At 41.2% G+C, this 26774-nt stretch overlaps 1 protein-coding gene across 1 annotated transcript in view; it reads right to left on the bottom strand.

The window, feature by feature from the left end:
- Positions 1 to 5669: 5669 nt before the first annotated feature.
- Gycalpha99B (guanylate cyclase 1 soluble subunit alpha 2) overlaps positions 5670 to 26774 on the bottom strand; it is a 123676-nt gene continuing 102571 nt past the window's right edge. The window contains exons 11-12 of the mRNA XM_080272472.1: positions 21098 to 21252; positions 5670 to 5865 (exon numbers count right to left, since the gene is read on the bottom strand). Of these exons, the coding sequence (XP_080128598.1) occupies positions 5670 to 5865; positions 21098 to 21252 (351 nt within the window). The remainder of the gene's footprint in view (positions 5866 to 21097; positions 21253 to 26774) is intronic.

Here is a 26774-nt window from a genome sequence, read left to right as displayed (position 1 = left end):
AGGGGGAGATCGAGGATGAGGTGGAGGGATGGGGTAGAGAGATATGGAAGAGGGGGGTGAGTTAGAAGGGGGGCAGCTTAATAACGAAGAGCAGGGTGATATGGGGTGATTTGTTTGTGGCCACCGCTTTACGGGATTAAGGCGTCTGGAGAGAGAGAGAGAGAGAGAGAGAGAGAGAGAGAGAGAGACGTAACTTCTTCACTCCAGTAACACTTTTTCTCATCGAGTTCTTGCTATCCCCATAAGATCTTACTTGGATCCACAAAAATTTACTGGACTGAAAGAGCAAGAGTCCTTTCATCTTAACTTGGCGTAGATATCAGTCCTGCTGCTAACATTCCACCGCTCCACTTTAGAACAGGGTAATACTACGGCTCTACATCCTTCCCATGGCACTTCTTCGTGACTAGTACCATATTCTTGTGTTCATCTACTCTTGCTGATCAGCGTTCAAGACGGAGAGATGGTAATTTTAGGTCAAGTTAGAGTAAAAGGAGTATAGTCTTCACAGTAGTAGTAGTAGTAGTAGTAGTATAGTAGCAGTTGCAACCCCAGGCTCATCTGTAACCTGAACCCAGTGGACTGCAGGCTGAAGTTGCCCTCCTTCTGCAATCCACCATCTTCCATTTAGAGGATAGGGAGGTAGTTGAGGGACTATTGTATAACCAGGCAGTGGATCCGCCCGGCTATATTGGTGCCACCACATGAAGGCGACCCTCCACAGCATCCCATACACTAAAAATATAGGGGTAAGAGGTATACAATAGTTAAAATATACCCAGTTACTTAGATATTAAACTTGTGACAATATTATTTAATGTGTCGATAATATTTTTTGTTATAATATTTCGAAAACACAATATTTAGTGTTAAAAAAATGTTTCTCTCGTATTCTGTGTTATCGTAATATTTAGTGTCAAGAAAAGGCCTTAAAACTTACCATATATAGTGATACGATTATATTTTAAGATTATTTTTTACGATATTTTCAGTATTACATTTTTCTGTGCTACTATAATATTTTGCATTACGATAATATACAGTGGCACGATACTGTTTTCTGTTAGGGTAATATTTTGTGGTGCGATAACATTTAGGGTTACGATATTATTTTTCTCTTACGATAAAATTTTGCCCTACGGTGATATTTTTACGATAATATTTTGATACGAATATATATATTTTTTGTACCACCAGATAATTAATATTCATTTTTAGGAAAGGACTCACGTAATTATGGATTTGATGAAGGTTATAGACCGTATTCTCCCTGGGTAAGGAGGCTCCCGAACACCTTTTCTCAAGTGATTTATTTTCCATACTACTCATTATTATCCTCTTTTTTTTTGCTTCTTATATCTTTTTAATATCGAATAACACACAAGTATATAGTGACGAAGAAGAATCAGAAATAAACCGCCTAGGAGGAGGTGTTTATAAGCTTCCCATCTGAATAAAATCGTCTGGAGATAGCGAGAAAGACAACTGAAAAACACGTCATCTGAGTGAAGGGGCTGATCTTCACCCCTGGACGATTTTTTTATGCTAAGAGAGAGAGAGAGAGAGAGTCAACGGCCTCCATCAGTGCTAACCCGAGGCGATACTCCGTTCACTTTAACTTGGTCTAAAATTATCTTCTCTCCGACTTGAATGTTGAGAAGAGAATTACACGAAAACTGGGGGCTTGTCACGAGGAAGTGCTATGGAAAAAAAAAAAATGCTTTGTTTACCTTGGCCTAAAATTACCCTTTCTCCGTCTTGAACGCCAAGATATTGCAAGAGAATAACACAAGAATAAGGCACTAGTCACGAAGAAGTGCTATGGAAGGAATGCTGAGACCTAACAAGAAAGTAGCACAAGAACAGGGCGCTGGTCACGAGGAAGTGCTAAAGAAAGGATGCAGACCCATAGTACTGTCTTGTACCGCCGTCTATGTTAAAAAGTTGCAAAAGGACACAGATTTCCGCCAAATTGGAGTGAAAAGAGTACAGTATTTGTATCGTAAAAGTAACACAAATACAGGGCCTTTGTTCTAGCACAATGAAAATCCCTAACCTTTTTCAGTTCAGTTGATGGCCAGGTGTAGTTAGACTAGTGGGTTAATTTGACTAGTAACCAAGAAGACTCATTCCTGCCTCATAACAAAGACTCATTCCACATCCCTGTCAGCTCAGTTGATGCCCAAGTGCACTCATAATGGTGGGTTGATTTGACTAGTAACCAAGGAGACTCCGACCTCAGAGTCGAGGCTTATGGAAGTTCATGCAACCACTTATGTTTAGTTGTGAAAGTGACCCAGTTCCATCAGGTGAAAACAAAGCAACTTAAAAGCTCTCAACTGTTTTACCTGAGAGGGGCAAAATCTCACCTGAAATTCCATTGCATCTACTTAAAGACTTAGGGCATGTCCGTCACTTTCCTCCCAGACGCATCGTACCAAAGTGAATTATCTATGGGCAGAGAAACATATCAACTCTTTTCTCACTTTAGGGATATTAGCACGCAGGGAAGTGTGAGTAGTAGAACCGGTGAAATATTGGGTAAAGTTTTGTCCTGAAAGCAAACACACAAAAACATATACAAACCTCACTACTATATATTATGCTTTATATTTCATCCTTCCTCTCCTGTTAAATTCGGCTCTGCTTGTATTCAGTATTTTTATAACAAATATATTCACACGTAGAGGTATATGATATTGATTTTGATGCCTTATGACAAACACAGATTTTTGCAATAACACGAAACTATGATACACAGGTATGGTACATTACGGAAAAAAATGCCTTTAATCCTTTACCTTTCTGTGTAGAGTACCGAATCACACATTAAAAACAGATCACGTTGGTCATACTTGTTAATATATACAAAAATTTACAAGCTGAGGGTAAAGACAGCAGTGTATATGACATATGTACTATATATAATATTTGTTTTCCTCTAACAATCCCGCTGAGAGAGGCTTGAGCTTAAGGACTCTCAGCACACACACACACACACACACACACACACACACACACACACACACACACACACACACACACACACACACACACACAAAGCACGTCATTCTCCAAACACTCTCAGATTTACAGTGACAGGGAGCCGTGCAACTTACATTATAAATACTGGTGTGAATTTCCTCATTTTATTCTGTGCTAAGACACTACTGTTTCCTGTAGATAAAAATGAGCGTCAGTCCTATCACTTTTATCTGCGTTACGTTACTGTTCCTTGCCGTATGTATTTCTTGGCATGGGGTGTTTCTGGCTTTTCTGTTTTAGGGCATCCAATCTCAATTAGTTGACAAAAAAGGATGCAAAATTTCTCCTACGTTATGCCTTTCACACACACACACACACACACACACACACACACACACACACACCCACACCCACACCCACACACACACCACTTAATTAGAGTGCTGGTACCGGTATATAAACAGCTGGGACGTGCACACTTCACTGGTAATGCCACTTTTTACAGTTTCATCCCTCAGTCGTCTAAAGTGGGATACAAAACCACTTAATTTTCTGGTCGTGAGTATCATTTTCGAAACACCGTTATAATATGCATGTATCATATATATATTTACTTTGATTTTTCTCCCTTTCGTCTCGTCCGTTCCTTCATCCCTGTAGGTTTTCTGTGTCATGTAATTCTGTTTCTTTCATATCTGTGTCATCTAATTCTGCTTCTTTCATTTCTGTGTCACTTAGTTTCCTTCGCCCTCTTCTGTGTACGCATCAGAGTCTGCAACACACATACATCGAAGAAGTATCAGGTCCATCTTGAATCAGATAAAAATATTCTTAAAAACATACACAAAAACCCAACTGCAGTTTCTTTTTTTCAATGTAACCAGTTCTCCTTCCTCCTCCCCTCCTCTTCCTCCTGCCCCTGCTCCTTCACCTCTTCCTCTGTCGCTCTCCTTTATCTCCACCTCTTTTTTCCTCTCCTCCTCCTCCTCCTCTTCGCCCTCTTCTCTTTGATTGACTATTCAGCTGGAGAAGAGGCAGTCTTTCTCGGCCACCAATCTTCTCTCCTCAAACCACTCTCTTTTTGATCTTCATAGTCTGGGCTTAAAAAATACGGGGCAAACTTTCGCTTTTCCCTCTCTCATTTTCTGCTTTCATCCTCCTCTCCTCCTTTTCTGTATTTATCTTCCGTTTACTAATAATCCATTCGTGGACTTTCTCCTCTAAATATATATCTTTTTTTCACACATATTTTTTTTTTTCACTACTCTGTCCACTATCACAAAATAATTCACTCAAATCGGTATCGAGGTTTCTCTTCTCAAAATCTCGAAGGATCAGCTTCGAATTTTCTCTTTTTATCGAGTTCTACATTTTTTTTACTGAACTTTATACAGTGCCTCTCTTTTTTCTAAACAAGGTACTTCGGAGCCACGTAGAAAACAGTATTATCTCTCACCATGTTTTCGAAAAAGAGGTACATTGTTTTCAAGAGAACTCACTACCTCTCTGATAGCTCTTCTCGTTTACGTAGGAAATAACACATCAATCACCACAAATGCCCCAATGTATATAATATTTTCAGGACGCCACTCCACCTTGTCGTTCAAAGAAAATACCTCCTCTTTTCCGTGAATTGTCATCTCTCTTGCACTCTATCGGTTTTATATATATACAAAGGCCATTCGGAGTCTACACACTTGCTGCCTTTCTTGCTGTGCCTCTTTTCTGTGGCACACCCTCCTCTCGATTTCCTGCTCGTGTTTTCTTTATCACGTGTTCCTTATTCTATATACACTGGCCTCTCCATGCCTGTACATGTTCTGTCTTTTTTTTTATTATGACTCTCTTCCGTTCGCCTTCTTTGGCACACTGTCCTCTCGATTCGCTTCTAGTATTATCTTTATCCCATGATCCTCCCTCTACCTCGCTCTTTTTCTGTGCATTCTTCCTACTTTTCCCGTCCTGTCATTCTGCTACTCCTACCATCTTTCCTGTCTCACTCCAACTGTCTGTCTTTCTCATACTATACAATACTGTCAACCTACATTCTCTCTGTCTCTCTCTGTCTCTCTCTCCCTCTCTCTCTAGTATCTTTCACCCCACCTATGTCCTTCTAATACTCTCACTCCTTATATATTCCATTTCTCTCACCCTAACTTTCCCCTGTCCCATCTTCCCTATCCCCCTATCTCTCTCTCACCCTATCCAAACATCTCATTGAAACTCTCTCATGCTACCCTCTTCCTTTACTGTCCATAGCTCCCACCCTACATATCCCTCTCACCCTAGCTCTACTCCTTTATTCCTAACTATCTCACCCTACACATTCTTTCCAATTATTCTCATTCTACATTATGTTCAATCTGTACATTTTCTCCCAACTTTTCTCACCCTATTCACTCCTTTTCCTATCCACTTATTTCATCCTACTGACTCCTCTTTTCTTCTCGCCCTACCTTTCCCCCCAACTCATCCTTGTCGCCCCACTCCTACCCCCTGTCCACCCCTCTCCCCATCCCGCTCACCCCACTCAACTCTCCCCAACTCTTCATCCCTGTCACCCCACTCCTATCCATCTCTCTCCCCATCCCTCTCACCCCACTCAACTATCCCCAACTCTTCATCCCTGTCACCCCACTCCTACCCCCCCCTATCCACCCCTCTCCCCATCCCTCTCACCCCACTCAACTCTCCCCCAGGTCGAGTGATCGCAGCGCCTCCTCAATGTGGTCTGAGAGGGGCATGGAAGGCGGGTCCAGTCCAGGATGTTTGTATGAGTCCAGGAAGTAAGGAATCCCGGACTCCTCTGGCGGGAAGGACTTGGGCAGGCAGTCTCGAGTCCTGGGAGTGAAGGACCAGCCTAGACTAGTCGAGAGTAACCTGTGAAGAAACGGGAAAAGATTAGATAAGGATGATAGATTCTGAGACAGGAAGAGAAGTAATAGTAGTAGTAGTAGTAGTGTAGTAACAGCTGTTGTTGTTGTTGTGGTGGTGGTGGTGGTGGTGGTGGTGGTGGTGGTGGTGGTGGTGGTGGTGGCAGAAATGGTTCCATTTCTCTCTCTCTCTCTTTTCCATCTTCAGTACTTCTCCCTTCCCTGTCCCTCTTCCCTCTTCTCCCTGTCACCCCACTCCCATACATTCACATACACTCATACACTCACACACACTTAAACACACTCGTCCACTCATACATTCTCAGCGTACTGTCAGCCACTCAATCAACCTTCAACACAAGCCTTGATAATATGTGCCAAATTCAACCAATGTATTTTCTAAGCACTAATGGATTTTCTTCTAACTTACAGCGTCTTCCTCTAATCATCCTGCTCTTATAAACTCTCCTTTTCAGTCTCTAAGTCTTCCTGCTTCCCCGGTATCCGTGCTTGTCATAAGAAGTGACTAAAGAGGGCCGATTTGCCTCTCATCTTTCCCTCTTTACTATCCTCCTCTTCTCTTCCTCTTTTCTTGATATATCCGTGCCTCTTCCGGCCTCTCCTTCCTCTCTGCTTCTATCAGGTTAGATATTTGGTTTCACATGAATAATCCAAGGACTATAATTAATGACGGTGACCTTTTCTCTCATACACCACTTTTACGCCAAGACCAATTTAGGAACTTGCCTCAAATTGGTCAAAAATCATCATAAAAAATTTTTCTGAATCCCACATTGCGGTTTCATGATTAAGCATATGACCCGAACTCTCAAGGATACTACTACTACTACTCTACTACTACTACTACCCTAAACCTAAATAAAAATGCATCCAAATAGCAAAAATAAACCAAAATAAACCAAGAGAATGCATCATCTAATTAAGGAGGATTTAAAGTGAGCGAGAAAAAGGTGAAGAAGGGGAAGGAGTCAGGGAGAAAAATACTAGAGAGAGAGAGAGAGAGAGAGAGCGTAGAAGGGGAGGGTAGATTAGCTGACGGGAAAAATTGGACGATAATGGACGAATGAAGGAGAGAAAAGAATTGGAGGAGGAGGAATACAGGAGGAAAAACGTGGAGGGAGGAGAGAAATACGTGGAAGAGAAGGAGGAAGGTTGACGGAAGGAGTGGACGGTAGCGTTGTAGACGGGAGCTAAAAATGAGACGCGAAAAATAGGAAGGAAAAGAGGGAAAGAAGAAGGAAAAGGACTGACAACGGAGGAATGATCAAGGAGCGGAAAGGGACAGAAGAAATGGAACAGGAGTGGAAGAAAGGAGAGAAAAAGATCGAAATTGGAAGGGAAAATTGAAAAGACGAGAGAGACAGACTGGAGGAAGTTATTATCAATCTATCTTTTATTCTATCTATCTATCTATCTATCTGTCTATCTATCTATCGAGTTCGTTTGATGATACCTTTAGAGCACAGCCATATCATCGACTCCTGATCCGATTTTGAGGAAGACGGAATAGACAAGAAAAAAAAAAAAAAAATGTTTAAGGAGACAGAAAAATGGAGGAAAATATTACAGATAAGAAAATGTTTTTAGAGAGAGACGAAAAGGAAGGGAAGTGTTTATTCTGACAGGGAAAGGAAGGAAAATGCTGAGAAATGTTTAGACAGGAAAAGGAAGGAAAATACTGAGAAACTTTTATCTAGACAGGGAAAGGGAAGAAAATGTTGAGGAAATGGGATGAAAAGGTTTATATAGACAGGGGAAAGGGAGGAAAAGGTTTATATAGACAGGGAAAAGGGAGGAAAAGGTTTATATAGACAGGGAAAAGGGAGGAAAATGCTAATATAGGCAGGGGAAATGGAGGAAAATGCTTACATAGACGGGGAAAAAAGGAGGAGAATTTTTACAGAGACAGGAAAGAGGGAAAAATTCTTACACAAAGTGGGGTGAGGGAGGAAAATGTTCATACAGAGAGGACAGAAGAGGAGGAGAGGAGGAGAGAAGAGAAGACAGTGAGGGAGAAAAAAAATGAGTGTGGAGGTGAGGGACGCGGCAAGGATGATGGAATTGTGAGAAAGATTATACCGGAGGGAAGATGGGAGGGGGATTATACGGGAGGCAAGATTGGAAGTAGCCCAACGTGGACTACTGGGCTACTGGGCTACCGGGCAACTGGGCTACCGGGCTACTGGGCTACCGGGCTACTGACTACCGGGGGAATGAGATATTGGTCTACGAGGGGACTGGGCTACTGGGCTACTGGATTTCTCTAATACTGGGCTACTGGGCTACCGGGCTACTGGGAACATGAAATCAACGTAAGGGAGATTTTTTCCTGTTTTACGACGGGAATGACGATCTTATGTCATCTTGGGAGAGAGTTTCCTTAGTGGGGAGTATAGTTTGTCTGTCTGTGTGTGTCTGTCTGTCTATCTATCTGTCTATCTACATCTGTTTTATTTATCTACCTGTCTGTCTATCTATCTATCCACCTGTTTATCTACCTATTTGTGTCTGTCTATCTATCTATATATCTATCTATGTCAACATCAGTAAAACCATCTACTCAAACATTTACCTTCTGCTCATGTTCGTATGTATGTCTGTAGGGATGGATGTGTCTTTCAATCTGTCTGTCTGTCTGTCTCTCTGTCTCTCTCTCACTCTCTCTCTCTCTCTCTCTCTCTCTCTCTCTCTCTCTCTCTAACGTGGGATTATTTTACGCAGAATTGGAAGAGAAATATCAACGATGAGAAACGAAAGAATAAATATAAAATAGGAAGACTGGAGGATGAAAAAAAAATGAGAGAGTAAGGAGAGAGAATATATATGATGAGGAAGGAGGAATATTGGAGGCTAGTGATGAATAAGAGATAGAGATAGATAGATAGATAGATAGATAGATAGAGAGAGAGAGAGAGAAGGAATGAAATGATGACCGTAGAAGCTTACCAAGAGGAACGAAAAACAGAAAACTTTAACAATCCATCTATCTGTCTATTAGTCTGTCTATCTATCTATCCACCTATTAGTCTGTCTATCTATCTATCTATCTAACTATGATCAAGTCCATACGGTTTTATGTACTTTCAGAAAAATAAAAAAAATCTTTCAGTGAGATCAGCGTCGAGAGAAACTAGTAATTAATGTTAAAACCGATATCCAACTTCCTCCCACATCCTTCCCAAAATTCTTAGGCCAGTCTCAAGAAAATCCCTCTGTAATCCACGTCTTCTAACCCTGTAATCCTCGTCGCGAATAGAGGGTCAAGGAAGTCCACTGGTCTGGGGATTTAGGGGTGATGGGGATTTAGGGGTGACTGGGATTTAGGGATAATGGGGATTTAGGGGTGATGGGGATTTAGGGGTGATTGGGATTTAGGGGTGATGGGGATTTAGGGGTGATGGGGATTTGGGGGTGATGGGGATTTAGGGGTGATGGGGATTTAGGGATAATGGGGATTTAGGGATGATGGGGATTTAGGGATAATGGGGATTTAGGGGGTGATGGGGATTTAGGGATGATGGGGATTTAGGGATGATGGGGATTTAGGGGTGGCTGGGATTTAGGGGTGATGGGGATTTAGGGGCTGTGGGGATTTAGGGGCTGTGGGGATTTAGGGATGATGGGGATTTAGGGGGTGATCGGGATTTAGGGATGATGGGGATTCAGGGATGATGGGGATTCAGGGATGATGGGGATTTAAGGATGATGGGGATTTAAGGATGATGGGGATTTACGGGTGATGGAGATTTACGGGTGGCAGGGATTTAGGGTTGATGAGGATTTAGGGACGATGGGGATTTAGGAATGGTGGGGATTTACGGGTGATGGGGATTTAGGGGTGAGGACCTTTTGAGGAAGAGGGAAGTGATAGACAGTCATGTTGGGTAGGATTAATTTGCACAGAGAAGCATGCAATGATGATGATGATGATACAGACAGGCACACAGACAGACAAGGGGCGACGGAGATGCCAATTTGAAGACGCGAGGGATGATGCATGTGAAAAGGAACGGAAAAAAAAGGCGAAATAAATCATCAAAGACGTATGTGCAAAGTTTGGGAGATGAGGAACAGAGGAGAAGGAATTTGTGAGGACGAGGGAAGGAAAGAAGAGATGCGGAATTAATGAGGAAGGAGGAAGAGGAAGAAATATGAAGGAGAGACGCAGATTTATTTACATTCTGAGATAAAACTTGGATGCAAAATCTTGAATGGTAAAATCTGGAACAGGGACAAGGCTATGTAAATCTGGAAATACAAGAGAAACAATATGGAACAAGAGAGACAGCAGTATATACCATTTACGTTCACCTACACATTGGCTGTTTAAAAGACTGAAGAAAAATAAAATGCAATGGGAAACGCAGGAAAAAAATTATATATAGGAGTCGGGTACGTGAAAATACAGAGCGACTATTAAATACCTTCAGTCCGACGACGTAGTATTAAAGTTTGAGCTGATACCTAATGATTTTTTTTTTCCGAATAAAAGAGAGTTCCAGAGCAATGAAGGGATAAATAAAGGCTATCTCTAACCCCTCCAGTCAAAATAAAAAAATAAATAAAACTGAATATAATCGACTGGAAGCATCAATAATCCAATAAAAATAAATTGTCATTGTGGTGAAAGGCTTAATATTTTCTTACCTGTGACGTATATATTTTAAATTTATTCCTACTTTTAATGGACGATTTTTTTTCCCACTCAGGACCTCTCGTAGTGAAGGGGTTAAGGAAGGCTCTATGTAACCCTTCCAGATTAAATAAAATGAAAAAAAAAAAAATCGAAGCTGAATAAAATCGTCTGGTGAGAGCAAGAATAAAGTGAGAAACAGCAAGAACAAAGTGAGAGAGAAACAGAAAAAATAAAGTGAGAAACAGCGAGAGTAAAGAAAGAAACAGCAAAAATAAAGTGAGAGAAAGAGAGAGAGTAAAGTGAGAAACAGCAAGAATAAAGTGAGAAACAGGTTACAGGACTGAGGGGGGGGGGTTAAAGAGGGAGTGAAAATCGTCTGAAGGTAGTGAGAATTTAAATCAACCCCTCCTGTGCTGAATAAAATCGTCCGATGCTGATTAGAATAAAGAAAATTAATCATTGCAATAAAGAGATTAATTCCTTCCATTAAAAAAAGAACTATAAATAGGGTTTATTATTCCTATCTCCAGACGATTTTATTCAGCTTAGGAGGGATCTGTAGAAGTGAGGGGGCTTATTAATGGTATATCTATCCTGATCGATAACACCCCTGGGAAGAAAAACCGTCTGAAAAACAAAAACCAACAGAATAAATCACCGAATCAAAGTGGTTAAGGGAGACTAAGATCACTGTGAGAAATCTTCCTTCAGTTGAATGAAATCGTCTGAGATAAACAATTAAATAGATGATATAAACCCCATTTTTTAAAGGGTATGTAATGTAAAGAAAACGAGAAAAGTTCATCAGAAAACGTAAAATAGAGAAGAAAATTTGGGGGGTAAACTTAGGTAACTCGTTCAATCTCGGGAAGGAAAAGGGGAGGCTTGATAAAGATAGGAGAGAGAGAGAGAGAGAGAGAGAGAGAGAGAGAGAGAGATGAGATGAGAGGGGGACGAAGGAAAGAGATGAAGCGTGGAAATGGCAAATGAGGGAGGGGAGACGATGAGAGAGAGAGAGAGAGAGAGAGAGAGAGAGAGAGAGAGAGAGAGAGAGAGAGAGAGAGAGAGTTTTACACAGATACACAGACCTTATCATCTTTACTGGGAGGTCCAACTTTAAGATTAAAATAAAGACAGCCAAAGAACTTCAAGAACTGAGAATAAAGAAAAAGGCTCTCTCCCGCCCTCCACACCCTCCAACCATCAGCCTTACACGAAAATAGGAAGAAGCAACACCTTGGAGGAGCAAAAGTCTGGCAGAAATTTTAAAGGAAAGCTAGACATTAGTATGAAAATGAAACTGTGAATAAATATCAACATTTTCACCACTACCCAGTCGATTTCCGGGCCGGTCAGACTGCTAGATAAAGTCTGTTCCTCAAATGTCCCTGTTTAACCAGCAGGAGAATTAGGGACCTTGAGAGAAATTCGATGGTTGTGAGACTGAGATTTAGCCAAAGTTAATTATCTGCCTTAATGACTCGTGTAGTTGATAGGTGCTAATAGTGTATCGACAAACAAGTACAAAAGGTGCAAATGCTGGAGCTTCAGGGCCTCTCAATAAATGCCTTTGGTGTGGTGTGATGTGGAGTAATTTTGTGTGGGTTGGTGTGATGTGAGAGGGTGGTATGGTGTGTCGTGTGGTATGAGACGGTGGTATGGTATGTGGTGTGGTGTGGTGTGGTGTGGGAGGGTGATTTTGTGTGATATGGTATGAGAGGGTGGTATGGTGTGTGGTGTGGTGTGGTGTGGTGTGGTGTGGGAGGGTGGCTTTCTCAGATGTGGTATGGGAGGGCGGTATAGTGTGTGGTGTTGTGTTGTGTGGTGTGGTGTGGTGTGGTGTGGTGTGGTGTGGGAGGATGATTTTGTGTGATATGGTATGAGAGGGTGTTACGGTGTGTGGTGTGGTGTGGTGTGAGGGGGTGATTTTTTGTGATATGGTATGAGAGGGTGGTACGGTGTGTGGTGTGGTGTGAGAGGGTAATTTTGTGTAATGTGGTATGAGAGGGTGCTACGGTGTGTGGTGTGGTGTGGTGTGCGAGGATGATTTTGTGTGATATGGTATGAGAGGGTGGTATGGTGTATCACTACCACCAGCAACAAAACGACCACCACCGCCACCATCACCACCACCACCTACAACAACAAGTAATAATAATAATAATAATAATAATAATAATAATAATAATAATAATAATAATACACCAAGTCATTCCACTGTCAAAATTTTCCCCACACCAAAGTGCTCCGTAATTTTTAGTTTTTTTCTCGCCTTTTTTATCTTTTATCTTCACTCCGAGGTCACCAAGAGTTGAAAATGACCCGGAGCGTAAAGTTTGTGAAATCTGGTGTACCTCTCTCTCTCTCTCTCTCTCTCTCTCTCTCTCACAACTTGCTCCAGCTGGGGTAATATGAGGGAGTGTTATTTACGTCACAGGTGGGCTAATTTGGGGATATTACTTCTCATTAGTTTCCTCATTATCTTTACTCTTGTTAGTGAGGCTGCCGTTATTATTATTATTATTATTATTATTGGTGGTGGTGGTGGTGGTGGTAGTAGTAGTAGTAGTAGAGGTAAAGGTTATGGTAGTAGTGCTGCTGCTGCTGTTATTGTTCTTACTATTATTGTTGTTGAAGAAGAAGAAAGAGCAGAATAACAAGAGGAAGAAGAACATGCAGCTCTTCCCATACTTACTTACATGAATAATTACTTCCTCATTTAATACCCTCTAATAACCTCAATTACTCCTTCATCTCCTGAGTTATTGCCTCATCAACAAGTAAGACCTTCATCAATCAGAAAGACTTTTATTATGTATCTTGTAATTAAAGATATCACTTGGTTTTAATTGGGGTTAATTATGGATAATGACCCAGATCTCCCTCAAGGTCCTATGACCCACACTCGAAGGCCTAAAGTGGTTCAAGTCATCGGGGATTGGGTACTAGAGTTATACAGACTATTAGGGGGTTAATGGTGACGGCATTAACACTCTCTGGCTAATTCCTACTCTCTCTCTCTCTCTGCCTTAATTCTCCATATTCTTTCTCCCAGCTTCCATCAAATCTGCTTTAATGTCTTCTCTTCCTTTCCTCTCATGTCTTTATCGCCTTTATCTTACCTCCCCATTCTCTCTCTCTCTCTCTCTCTCTCTCTCTCTCTCTCTCTCAAAAACAATAAATCAATAAAAAATGGAAATAACAAGGACAGTATATATGAAATATTTTACACTACACCTGACAAGCAATCCAAATTTCGTATTAATTGATCATGCCTAAATAATTAACTGGATTTTTATAAGATATTCATGATAAAATTGGCATGAATATTTTGAAACCCCACGATATAAAAGTAAAAAACACCATTTTTTTTTTAAATTGAGGAAAATAAAATAAAAAACTGATTACAGAAAATTTAAAAATATATAAGGCTTAAATGGGCTCGTATTTTCGTCGAGTAAGGAGACTCCCTAACACCTGTTCCTTAGCGATTTATTTTTGGATATGGATGGTTAATAGCCTTCCGCACGTTACTTACACACAGAGTATGGCGATGCTTGAATGATTTATACAACACATCATGAGACAGTAAGGTGCAATAAGGAAAATAAACCGCTTAGAAAAAGGTGTTAGGGAGCTTACTTAACCGACGAGAAAACGAGCCAAGGTACGAAGCGCTGATTGGCTGATACAGAGATGACGTCACTGCCTAAGATGTGACGTCACTGTCGGGATACTACAATAAATCGTGATAATAATGTAAAAAAACAATCACTTTTCGTCGCTTTTCGGTGCACTGACCCTTCGAAAAAAAAAAAAAAAAAAAAATCCTTATTTCCAACCACATCTAAAAACACTACAAGTACCGTATTGGGATGCGCATGAACAACTGGCTACACATGCACCTGGGACAGTGTTTGTGTGAAGTGGAGGCCTTGCTACAATCTCCAACGATCATGCATCACAATCACTTGGTCATTTCAGCTAACAACGAGCACCTCCGTCGGTCATTTCAACACATCCTTGGTCATTTCACTTAATTACCACCTCCGTTCATTCATCTCAGTGCCACCAACAACTATGTGATTAGGTCAGGAGTGTCAAGTGTACTAAATGCTAATCATCCGCTACACTCTGGTGCCGTCCCGCGTACAACCACAAAAAAAAATATTCGTTACCCTCGTGGAGTGATACGATATGACATAAGGACCAAGGATCCTGAACTACCACCAGTACCAAATGAACACAGTTTCACTTTTACAAATCGCTGCAGAGTTCATCGCACGCAGAAGTAACGATAATTTTTTTTTTAGTGGGTGTACATGCGTGGCCAACTGTACACTCTGACCTTATGTATTAAAATTTTAAGTTAATTCAAAAATAGAGTTTTTTGATAAAGTTCCCCATAAAAGACCGATGTGTTGATTAACCTCTTGAGTTTCGTGACGTCTTAATTACTTTGTTCAACCTCCAGACGATTTTCTATAACTCCAGAAAAGCTCTCGTTCTGAAGGCGTTAGTTAGGGTTGTATCTATATTATTTTTATGTTAACTTGGCCTAAAATTGCCATCTCTCCATCTTGAAATCTGAACCGTAGCAATAGATTTAACACTAGAATTAGGTGCTACTCGCGATGAAGTTCCATGGAAAGGATGCAGAACCGTAGTATTAAATTTTTCTGCCACTGAGCTACGTAAAATGAGATGCAAAAGGACAAAATTCTGGGCCAGGTTAGAGTAAAGGCCGTACAGTGATTTTAGTTCAAGAAATCGCTCTTAAGTAGAAACAAATCGTCTGAGGGTAGGAAGAATTGAAGGAAAAAACATAATTGGAGTGAAGTGGTTAGTGGGTATTGGCGTCGAGACTAAAATAAATTCATGTGACTAGACTGATGATTTTAAGCAACTTGTGATAAATGGAGAAGACTCAGAACAGCCAGAGAGATAGAAAGACAGATAGAAAGACAGACAGATACATACATACAGTCAGATAGTTAGACTGAGAGAGAGAGAGAGAGAGAGAGAGAGAGAGAGAGAGAGAGAGAGAGAAATTCATGTCTCAGCCCTGCTCTTCACGTTATTTGTCAGACCCTCCCACAAGTCCAGCCTAGAAACGCCTTTGTCACTGAATTACTGAGTTACTGAGACACCAAGACCTGCTTATCGTACATCAGCCAACCCGAAGCCCGGCACCACACGCCAGCCCATGTTCTCAAACCGCGGAACTCGTTTTCTGTCGTGAGGTAAGTTATAAAAGTTTGAGAATCTGACGTTTAACCATTGGGAGTGTATAGAGGAGGTTGAAATCTGATAGTTTAGATTCAGAAGGGGGTTGGCACCTTTCAGTTTTGCTCTAGCATCCACGGTATTCAAGACATTTCTTTTTCTGAAATTTCACGGCACTCAATTCTCCCACGAACTTGCGGGTTGTCAAGTGTCGCCTCCCCGCGCGGGAATGGAAGAAACCACGCACTGTGCAATTTTTATTCAATTTAGTCTTATTTTTTTTTTTTTCTGAGGATATGGCAGAAGCACCAACTGAGAGTGGTATATAGGTAAGGTAATCAAGAGTGCAGATGACACAAAGTAGATGTCAAGTAGTAATCAAAGACGACTGTGATCCATTTGATATTGTCAAAAAGGGGTGGAAATGGCAGATAAAGTGTATGTACAATGCATACGTGTTTCTATGTATGTATGTATTGATGTATGTATGTATATATGTATGTATGTACTCGTATGTATAAATGTATGAGTATGTATCGCAGCGGCCACCTTGCACATCCCCGACCCGGCACGGACAGAAACTTTAATACACCACTGACTGAAGTAAAGAATGAATGGGATCCAGGAATTATTATCAGTAATGATCTGACAAACTCTAAACAGCAAGTAATAAGGCTAACAAGACGCTGGGTTTCAGGAAATGGAACTTCAGTCGCAAACGCCAAATAAACTGTACAAATTTTATACGTCACTAGTTAGGCCGCATTTCGAAAACGGTGTATAATTCCGGGTCCAAAACCTTACTGAGGACGAAAATAAACTTGATAGGATGAAACAGGACCACCAAAATGACCCTATCACGTGAAATTTGCAGTACGAAGAAATTATCCTCCCCCCCCAAAAAAAAAAAAAAAAATTCTTTCAACAGACCAAGACATAGTGGGGAAGTACTTCACGTTTTTATAATCTTTAATAAACTGGACGACATCTCAACGCAAAATCTGTCTTAAATACAAAATGATACAGTGAACGGGAGAAACAGAATTAAACTCGAACATGAATTTACAGTACGAATATACCGAAAACTTAAAGAATATTCGTACTTAAAACTTAAAGAAAACTTTAAGAATAGGCTACTAGAAACAGTCATTAGTTCAGTTCACTCGCTGTACTCGCTATGGCTACTCTGCCGGGGTCTTAGCGGCAAAAACACCCCATCAGAGGACATCAATCGGGACAAAATTGGGAATGTGAGCAGCTGGACGGCCAATATTTCCTTGCGCAAATTTTTAAAAAACTGATTAGTTAGAGTTTCGAGTTCTGTCACATGCATACATACATACATACACAGATACATACATACGGTACATACATACATACACACATACAAACTCAGCAATAAATTTGTAGCAGATTTCGACATTATCGGTCTCAGTTAATTAGTCTTTTTTCTTTTTTCAATTTCTGGTCTTCTCGTGAACAGAAAGTAATCGTAAGACCCTCCACCCCCCCCTCTCCCTCTCTCTCTCTCTCTCTCTGTCCTATTTCTCCCTTCCTTCTTTTTCAGGCCATTGCACTAAGCACTCAAATCAGACTCACTCTCTCTCTCTCTCTCTCTCTCTCTCCCCCCCCCAACAAAGAGAACCCAAGAGGGGCTCAAAACTCGCTCACAAGTTCATAATACCCCGCTTTAGAAGTCGAATCTTATTAGCCTTCAGGTAAAATTAAAGGCTGTCCTTATTAATACCTGAGCCGGGCCTATTCACAGGTGCTTTTAAGAAGTGCCAGCGTCGTTAATAGAGGCTTCATTATGGGGAAGAATGAGGCTGCTTTTCATACTGCGGTTTTGGCTTGAGAGGGTGGGTGTTTGTGTGGGTGAGGGGGGTGGGGGAGGTTCCTGTGTGTGAGGTGGGTGGGAGAGGTTGATGTGTGTGTGTGTGTGTGTGTGTGTGTGTGTGTGTGTGTGTGTGTGTGTGTGTGTGTGTGTGTGTGTGTGTGTGTGTGTGTGTGTGTGTGTGTGTGTGTGTGTGTGTGTGTGTGTGTGTGTGTGTGTGTAATGCTTATACGCTTAATTATAAATGAGGGCTAGAAGCTGTAAATTTATAACAAGATGTATATATTTAAATGTGTAGTCTGGGAATTCTATTTAAAACAGTCTGTCACCTGTTAATTACTCTGTCAGTCTATCTTTCCACATGTCCATTCACCCATGTAAGCTGGTATGTACGCGTTTATGTATGTATGCATGTATATATGTATGTTTGTGTTTATGTATGTATGTATGTATGTATGCATGTATGTACAGTAGGTATGTATTTATCTACTGCCATACGCGTATCCCCTTCAATCCAGTCAAGCGTTGTTCTCCGTTGTATTCTCATGATCTCCAGACGATTTTAACTCAGGTCAAGAGAGTCCCTGGAAGCGAAGGGGTTAACGAAGGCTCTATCTAACCCCTCCAGCACCAAAAGCCTCCCCTAAATCTGAATAAAATCGTCTGGAAGCAGATGAAATAGAGGGTAGCAGAGATAAAGATGCCCCCAAGCTTCACTCTATGGGCACTCAATGTCCGCTGTCTCCTGTCTCTCCAAACCACCTCTCCCTCATGTACACACTCACTGACTCTCTCTCTCTCTCTCTCTCTCTCTCTCCCTCTCTCTCTCTCTAAGTATCTACCGATCTATCCATCCATCCATCCACTTAGCTATCTGTTTACTTCTCTTTTTTTTTTCTTTCTATCTTTTTACCCATCTACTTTTCTATCCATCCATCCATCATTCTCTCTCTCTCTCTCTCTCTCTCTCCCCAACAGGCTTATTAACATCAGGTAATGAACGCAAATGATGCCTGTTTTCCTCTTCATTTACGCACCTGTTCACTTTATAGGCTAATTAGAACTGTGGGTACACCTGGGCGAGTAGGTGTGGGCGTGTTTTGAGAGAGAGAGAGAGAGAGAGAGAGAGAGAGAGAGATGCTGTTACCAACTACTCTTTCATTTCGTTGACTTATTCTATTTTAAGTTTACTACATCCAAACGAAATAATTTTTGGTTGAGAGAGCTCCCTAATGATGAAGGAAATAATGAACGTTGTATCGAACCTCCTCCTGTTGGGAAAATTTATCCTGAAGTTGCTTAAGTCTCGTCTAATCCTAATTTATGTTTTCAGAGATAGCACGATAAAAAAAAAAAATGCCATCAAATGAGAGGAGTTTAATTAATAATCTTTCCAGTGAGTCAGTGAGTCTTTCCTCCTTCTCATACCACCTCACACTTCCTTAATCAGTTTCTTCATCCTAGTTTCTCTTTGCCTCGTTACATTTTGTGTTTGTACTCTTTTATTTCCTTTCATTTACTTGTGGTTGTCATTCGTTTATTACGCCAATGAATTCTACCAGCATCACATCACTATCCCTCCCTCACTCCTCCCTCTGTTTCCTCTCTCTCTCTTCTCTCTCACTGCAGTCCTTCATTCTTTTCCTTCTTCACACATCTCTCTATTCCCACCCGCCCCTCTCTCCCTCTCTAATTCTTCATTCCTTTCCTTCTTCCACTCCTCTCTCTACTCTCTCTTGCTCCTCTCTTCCTCTCTCCCTAATTTTTCTCTTTACTCCCTCCCTCTCCTCTCTGTCTCCCCCACCCACATATGTCAGCTCTCCTGCTCCCTTCCTCTCTCCCTGTACTCCTTCCCCATCCTCTTCCCCCTCCCCTACCAATCCCCTTAACAATCCCATCCCCCTTTTCCCTCCTCCCTCCCTTTCTCCATCCCTCTTCCTCCCACACCCTTAACTCTCTTCCTACCCATCCCTCCCCTCCTTACTCATTCCCCCTCCCTCTCCAAAGCCTCAATTAACTCCCTCTCCTCTCTGCATCTTCTACTCTTACACAGCTCTCTCCCTCACCACTCCTCTCTCCCTCTTCCCGCCCTTTCCTTCTATTTCCTCTGCTCCCCTCTCTCCCGCCCACACCCACACACACAGCTCTCTCCCTCCCCTCCCTGCCATCCCATATCCCTCCCGCTCTCCCTTCCCCCTTCCCTCCCTCTCCACCCATCTCTCCTGTACCATCCAGTGGGCGGAATGTTGACTCACCGCGGCTAATATACTCTATCTACACACACCCTCCACACTACTACACCCATCTTCTTCTACACAACTCTATCATCCACTACACCTCTTTATCATCCTTCTCTCTCTTTCATCCTCCCCTCTTTCTCTCTTTGCCATCTTCTACAACTCTCTTTACCATCCACTTCTCTTTATCATCTCCCATACCTCTCTCTACTCTCCCGTACACGTCTCTCTTTACCACTCTTTACCTCTCTTTACCATCCACCTACTTCTCTCTTTACCATCCTTGTCCCTCCATCCTCCTCCGTCCTTCCTCTCTTTACCATCTTCTTCACTTCTCTTTATCATTTTCTCTTTACCATCCTCCTCTCTTTACCATCCTCTACACCTCTCTACCACCAACTACTCTTTACAATCCTCTGCAACTTCCTCCTTCTCTCTTCCTCCTCTCTTCCTATCCATTCGCTATATCTCTTTCTTACTATCCTTCTCTCTTTCGTTCCATACCATCCTCTTTACCTCTCTTTGGCTCGTGCTATCGTCGGTTAAGGAGGTTCCCTAACACCTCTCCCTAAGCGATTTAGTTTTACATCCTGCTAGTTGATATAATTTTGTACCTTACTTACGCAGAGTATTGCGATATTACAGTGACTTAAGCAACACATTAGAGGATGACTGTGTATAATAAGCAAAATAAATCGCTTAGGAAGAGGTGTTAGGGAGCTTCTTTTACCGATGAGATGTGGGCTTTTACCATCTTTATCTCCACCTATACAACCCCAGTTCCTTAATCTCTACATCTCTATTTTTTTATCTCTTATTCACTTCTTATCTACTTTCAATCACAGCTTCTTTGTTTTATTTTGTTTCTCGCCTTCTTTCATCCTTCATGTTTTTCCACAGACATCACTTGTTTCCTACTCATTCATTTTTCATTCATTTCTCTTCATTCTGTTATGTAACTATCTTTGTCTCATCATATTTACCTCGTTATTCAATCCTTCTTCATCTCCCTCTCTCTCTCCCTCTCTCTCTCTCTCTCTCTCTCTCTCTCTCTCTCTCTCTCTCTCTCCCTCTCTCTCTCTCTTCATTTTTCAGCGATATTCTCGTCTGGTAAGGTGGCTACTCATCACCTTTTCATATGCGATTTATTTTGCTCTTCGGTGTTATTTAAATATGGCTGCACTGCACGAATACAACACAAAAGGACACTGATCAACCATACCCAAAAATAAATCGCTAAGGAAGAGGTGCCACGGATCCTTAGCGGGCCCTCTACCTCTCTCACCTGTGCGTGGTGGGGCTGATGTTGATTCGGAGCGGTTCGGAGCCTGATTCGAACTGGTTGGCTATCGTCACATTGGATCCGAACATACAGTAGCGAGGCATGGCAGTCCCCACCACCCCCGCCAGCACAGGACCCGTGTGAAGGCCTATACGCATCTGTAGGGGGGAGAGAGCAGGGCAAGATTAGGTTAGTCTGGGTTAGATGAGTTCAGTTGAGGTTACGTTGGGTTAGATTAGGCTACATTTGATTTAGGTTGGGTTAGATTTTAATGAGTTAGCTTAGGCTAGAGAAGAATGAGCAGGATTTTTTATTTATTTATTTTTTAAAGGCTTCAAACTCTAAATTTTCTCTTGCTCGTCATCTTCACCTAACCCCTCCAATATTTTTTTTTTCCTATCTACAACAAATATATTTTTTCTTTTTCTTTCTGAAATTTAGAACTCGAACGCTTTGATATGTTCATTAACTTTTTCAAGTCTCCATCAAGCTAAGTAAAACTGTTGTGTTATCAAGAATTCTAGGTGTAATTTTTTCCCTTCGATGAAAAAGGACAGACTGGACCAAAAGGGTATGCAAGCTCAGAATTTCTGGTAGTTATTTGTGTGTGTGTGTGTGTGTGTGTGTGTGTGTGTGTGTGTGTGTGTGTGTGTGTGTGTGTGTGTGTGTGTGTGTGTGTGTGTGTGTGTGTGTGTGTGTGTGTGTGTGTGTGTGTGAGAGAGAGAGAGAGAGAGAGTTACGTAGCCATAGTGGCCTATAGGTCGTATATTAAGTGGCTCTGAAAATTTCGTAAAACATCATCCTAAGCGACTTATTCTTGAAATTAAACGTCACTATCGTCCTGCATATTTCTGATGCAAACTGTACCGATATTAAAAACTATACAAGAACATATACGAAAATACAAAGGAGGAATATGCGAAATAAATAGCTAAGAAAAAAGTGCTAAGATGCTAACGGTGCCACTTAAGTAACATTGTAAGTGAATTTCATGGCAAAAAAATTAAACCAAAATGAGTTCCAGAAATAACTATACTCTTTTCTCTCTAACCTGGTCTAATATTGCCATCTCTCCACCTTGAAAACTCAGCTGTAATAGATTAGCAATAGAATATTATGCTAGTCACGAAGAAGTGCAATGGAAAGGAGACACAGCTGTAGTACTGTCTTATTTTGCCCCTGAGAGACGTGAAATAAGCGGCAAAAGGACGAAAATCTGGGCCAAGTTAAAGTGAAAGTTGTATATTAGAACTGGTAATTTCTTTTCACCTTCATACTATATACTGAAGAAAAATGATGTCAAATTCAAGATTCCTTCTATCTGTCTTAAAGAAATATATACAGATTTTGCAGGATTTTTTCTCAACAAATTCGGTCTTACTCCCTCTGTCTCTTTTTCCCAGTTCTCTCTCTCTCTCTCTCTCTCTCTCTCTCTCTCTCTCTCTCTCCCTAGCTACCTTCACTTGCTGCGGACAATCATTAAATGCTCTCTCTCTCTCTCTCTCTCTCTCTCTCTCTGACACACGACCACTAAATGCCTACTCGCCCCGCCTCACCCTTGACTCCGACCCTCCCCTGGCGCCAGACTCTAGTTCGCATTCTCCTCGGTTAAGGAAGCTCCCTAACACCTCTTCTTAGCGATTTATTTTTAACTGTGGGTGGTTAATATCTTTTTGTACTTTATTTATGCAGAGTATGGCAAAATCGGAGGGCGTTATGTATGACAGAAGAGGACAGTAAGGTGTAATAAACAAAATAAATCGCTCAGGAAAAAGTGCTTAGGAGCTAACGGGAATACGGACTCGTGTCTCGCTACGTATGCGCCACCAGTCCTCGGCAAAGCAACTTCCGGCCTCCACGATTATTTCTCGTAATTGCTGGCACAGATGGCTTCGTGGCACTTTTCCGTGAGCGATTTATTTTTGAACATTTCATCTTTAACGTTCTCTAGAATTATCTTTATAATTTTCTGATACTGGCACGGATTGCATTAGTAACATACAACTTAGTAAAACAGCGTAAGAGAAAAATAAATCGCTTAGGAAATGTAGTTACGAAAGAATATCAGGGTGAAACAGGTAAACTAAATCGCTTAGTAAATGGTGTTACGAAAGAATATCAGGGTGTAATAGGTAAGATAAATCGCTGAGAAAGAGGTACTAGGAAGGAATATCAGGGTGTGATAAGCAAAATAAATCACTGAGGGTGAGGTGTTACAGAGGAATATTAGGGTGTAACAGGAAGTGAATTGCTTAGGAAATGGTGTTACAGAAGAAAATCAGGGTGTAACAGGCAAAATAAATCGCTTAAGAAATGGTGTTACGAAAGAATATCACGGTTACAGAAGAATAACACCGTGTAACAGGTAGAATAAATCGTTTAGGAAGAGGTGTTACAAAAAAAACTAGCAGGGTGATAGGGGCAAAATAAATCGCTTAGGAGAAGGTGTTACGTAAGTTTAAAAACGAACAAGAATAAGACAGTAGGGCATGAAAGGGCTCTCTAACTCCGTTCCTCCATCTTGACCCCTGAGTCGTCACGTGAGGTCAGCCCCAAGGTCAACTGAATTATATCGACCCCTTCAATCCAACGACGCGTCTTTGTTTATTCCTGCCCTCACCAGACGATTTAATCAGCTTAAGAAGAAACTTTTCGTAAATTGGGGGTAATCAGATGTGTCCTTAATTACCCCCTTCATGTAGCCTCAATTAACTCCTTTCACTGCTTGGGATATTGATTGGAGGTAATTATTTTGTCCTTAATTAACCCCTTTCACTGCTACGATCTTGGAGGTAATTACATGTGTCCTTAATTAACCCCTTTCACTGCTGAGGGATCTTGGAGGTTATTACATGTGTCCTTAATTAACCCCTTTCACTGCTAGGGATCTTGGAGGTAATTACGTGTCCTTAATTAACCCCTTTCACTGCTGAGGGATCTTGGAGGTAATTACATGTGTCCTTAATTAACCCCTTTCACTGCTGAGGGATCTTGGAGGTAATTACATGTGTCCTTAATTAACCCCTTTCACTGCTACGGATCTTGGAGGTAATTACTTTGTCCTTAATTAACCCCTTTCACTGCTACGGATCTTGGAGGTAATTACTTTTGTCCTTAAGTAACCCCTTTCACTGCTACGGATCTTGAAGGTATTTACTTTTGTCCTTAATTAACCCCTTTCACTGCTACGGATCTTGGAGGTAATTACATGTGTCCTTAATTAACCTCTTTCACTGCTACGGATCTTGGAAGTAATTACATGTGTCCTTAATCAACCCCTTTTACTGCTAGGTATCTTGGAGGTAATTACTTTTGTCCATAATTAACCCCTTTCACTGCTACGGATCTTGGAGGTAATTACATGTCCTTAATTAACCCCTTTCACTGCTAAGGATCCAGCAGGTATTTAGATATGTCCATAACCCCTTCAATGCAATGGAATTTTTTTACTACGTCAGATAAAATGGTCTGGTAGGAGCAAGAAAATATAATCGGAAAATAAGTCACTCGATGCAAGGAGTTGAAAAAAAAAAAAAAAAAAGGTGCTAGTCACGAAGAAGTCTTAATGGACATGATATAAAGTCACAGTCTCGCCAAAAAAGTTAAGGGAATTGATTTGCAAAAGGACTAAAATCTTCACCAAATGCATACGGTGAACCAAGGATACGAAATGTGTTCTTGAGGCGAAATAAGAATACGAAAGAGATGTTGGAATTACGATAAATAAGAATCCGAAAGAGATGTTGGAAAAGTATGATAAATAAGAATACGAAAGAGAGACTGGGAAAACAGAAAATCAAAATAGAGATAAAAAGTTCGTCTGTTATTTCACTGCGTCTGTTTCACACCCTCACATCCATCAGCTTCCTCCTTAAAGCATCATGGCAAAGAAAATCACTTACGGGAAGAGGTCTTATGTCCGTCCGTTTCCTCCCTAACGCACCAAATCAAAGAAATCATTTATGGCCAGAGAAACATACCAAGCCTCTCTCAGCTTGGGAATATTAGCCACCAGAGGAATGTGAGAAGTAGAAAATGTGAAATATTAGACGAACAACGGAAAACATCCTTCGGTATTTTTTTTTTTTTTTCGTTTTTTTATCAATCCTCTGATGTAGGATGGTATCGTTCTCGGCACCTCGCCCTATACCGTTGCGTGAGATTCAGCCTGTGTGTGTGTGTGTGTGTGTGTGTGTGTGTGTGTGTGTGTGTGTGTGTGTGTGTGTGTTTGTGTGCCCTAACTCCTAGGCTATTTGACAGATTTGAATGAAACTTCCCAGGTGAGTTCGTTGGGTCACTGGGAAGGTCATGCACTATATATATATATACAATTTTCAGCCATGGTTTTGGGGAGAGTCAGCCCCCCCCCCCCGAAGAAATAAAAAAAAATCAGAAAAAGCGAAAACAGGGCAGATAAGGCTTTGATATCTTAACACATATTGTACAACGCACTCTCATCGGTAATGCGATATATAAACCCCCGGTGATTCTTGGGCGGGGGGAGGGTCAGCCCCCTTCCCAAAAATAAAAGCGATCAGAAATTGGGGTAGCAAGATCATCGGACTGCAGGGGTCAGCCGCTTCACTCCGACGGCGTATCCTTCTAACTACAGACAATTATATTTAGCTTAGGAAAGGTTCTTAGATCTGGAGGGGTTTGATACAGCCTTCATTCATCAGGCCTTTTCTTAGCTAATTTCAATCATCTGGAGGTAAGATGAATGGAGGATGTGATCGCACTGAAGTGGTGTAGTGTGGGGTGTTTAGTGATACATAAAGAAGTGGCACATAATCGCCTGGGGCAAAATTATAAATAAATAAGTTTTCACCATAATATGTTACTAGTTCTAGGTCTTTATTATACGAATGAGAGCTGGGGAAAGAAAGCTAGGAAAGAGAGCTAGGAGAAGGAGCATGGAAAGAGGACAAGGAAAATGCCAGGAAAAGAGCTAGGAAAGAGCAAGGAAAAGAGAGACAGGAAGAGACTTGGGAAAAACTGCAAGGAAAAGAGAGCTAAAGAGATCTAGGAAAAAAGGGAGATCTAGGAATACTCTTGGAACTCTATGATCATCCCACAGACTCTAGGAAATGAGGGAAATGAATGGTACAGGAAGGAAATGTGTTCAAAAACCCTCCCTGTAGTTCGAATGGGGGATTTATATTACAGTCTCCCTGCTACTTACTCTATTACTCATTCTGTTACTTATTCTACTTACAGTGGGCCCTTAAGTAGTAGTATTATCTTATTCTATTACTGAGGTACTGAAAATTACCTTCAATAGGACGAATATCTAAGAAAATTAAAAAAAAAAAAAATAGACCGCGAAATTTAAACCGCTAGTCAGATAATTACAGGGAAGAGCTCGGGGGAAAAATGAGAGAGAGAGAGAGAGAGAGAGAGAGAGAGAGAGAGAGAGAGAGAGAGAGAGAGAGAGAGATTAATAACGCTATTTCAAAGTCGATGTTGACTCACCTGTCTCTCCGTTACCTGGGAGACACAACACAAGGTAGTTCAGGTACGTTACTCTCCCTCTCATTATCTATCTATCTATCTGTCTGTCTATCTATCTATCTATCAAGGGAGACACAAGTATAATTCTGATACATGTCACTCTCCCCCTCTTTATCTATCTACCTATCTATCTATCTATCTATCTGTCTATCAACTTTCACTCTCCCTC

This window comes from Coenobita brevimanus, chromosome 51, assembly GCF_032717465.1.
Source record: "Coenobita brevimanus isolate Jiangsu-jjx chromosome 51, ASM3271746v2, whole genome shotgun sequence".
NCBI lineage: Eukaryota > Metazoa > Arthropoda > Malacostraca > Decapoda > Coenobitidae > Coenobita > Coenobita brevimanus.
The sequence above is the reverse complement of the archived record's forward strand: the minus strand, read 5'-3'. Positions and strand labels throughout refer to the sequence as shown.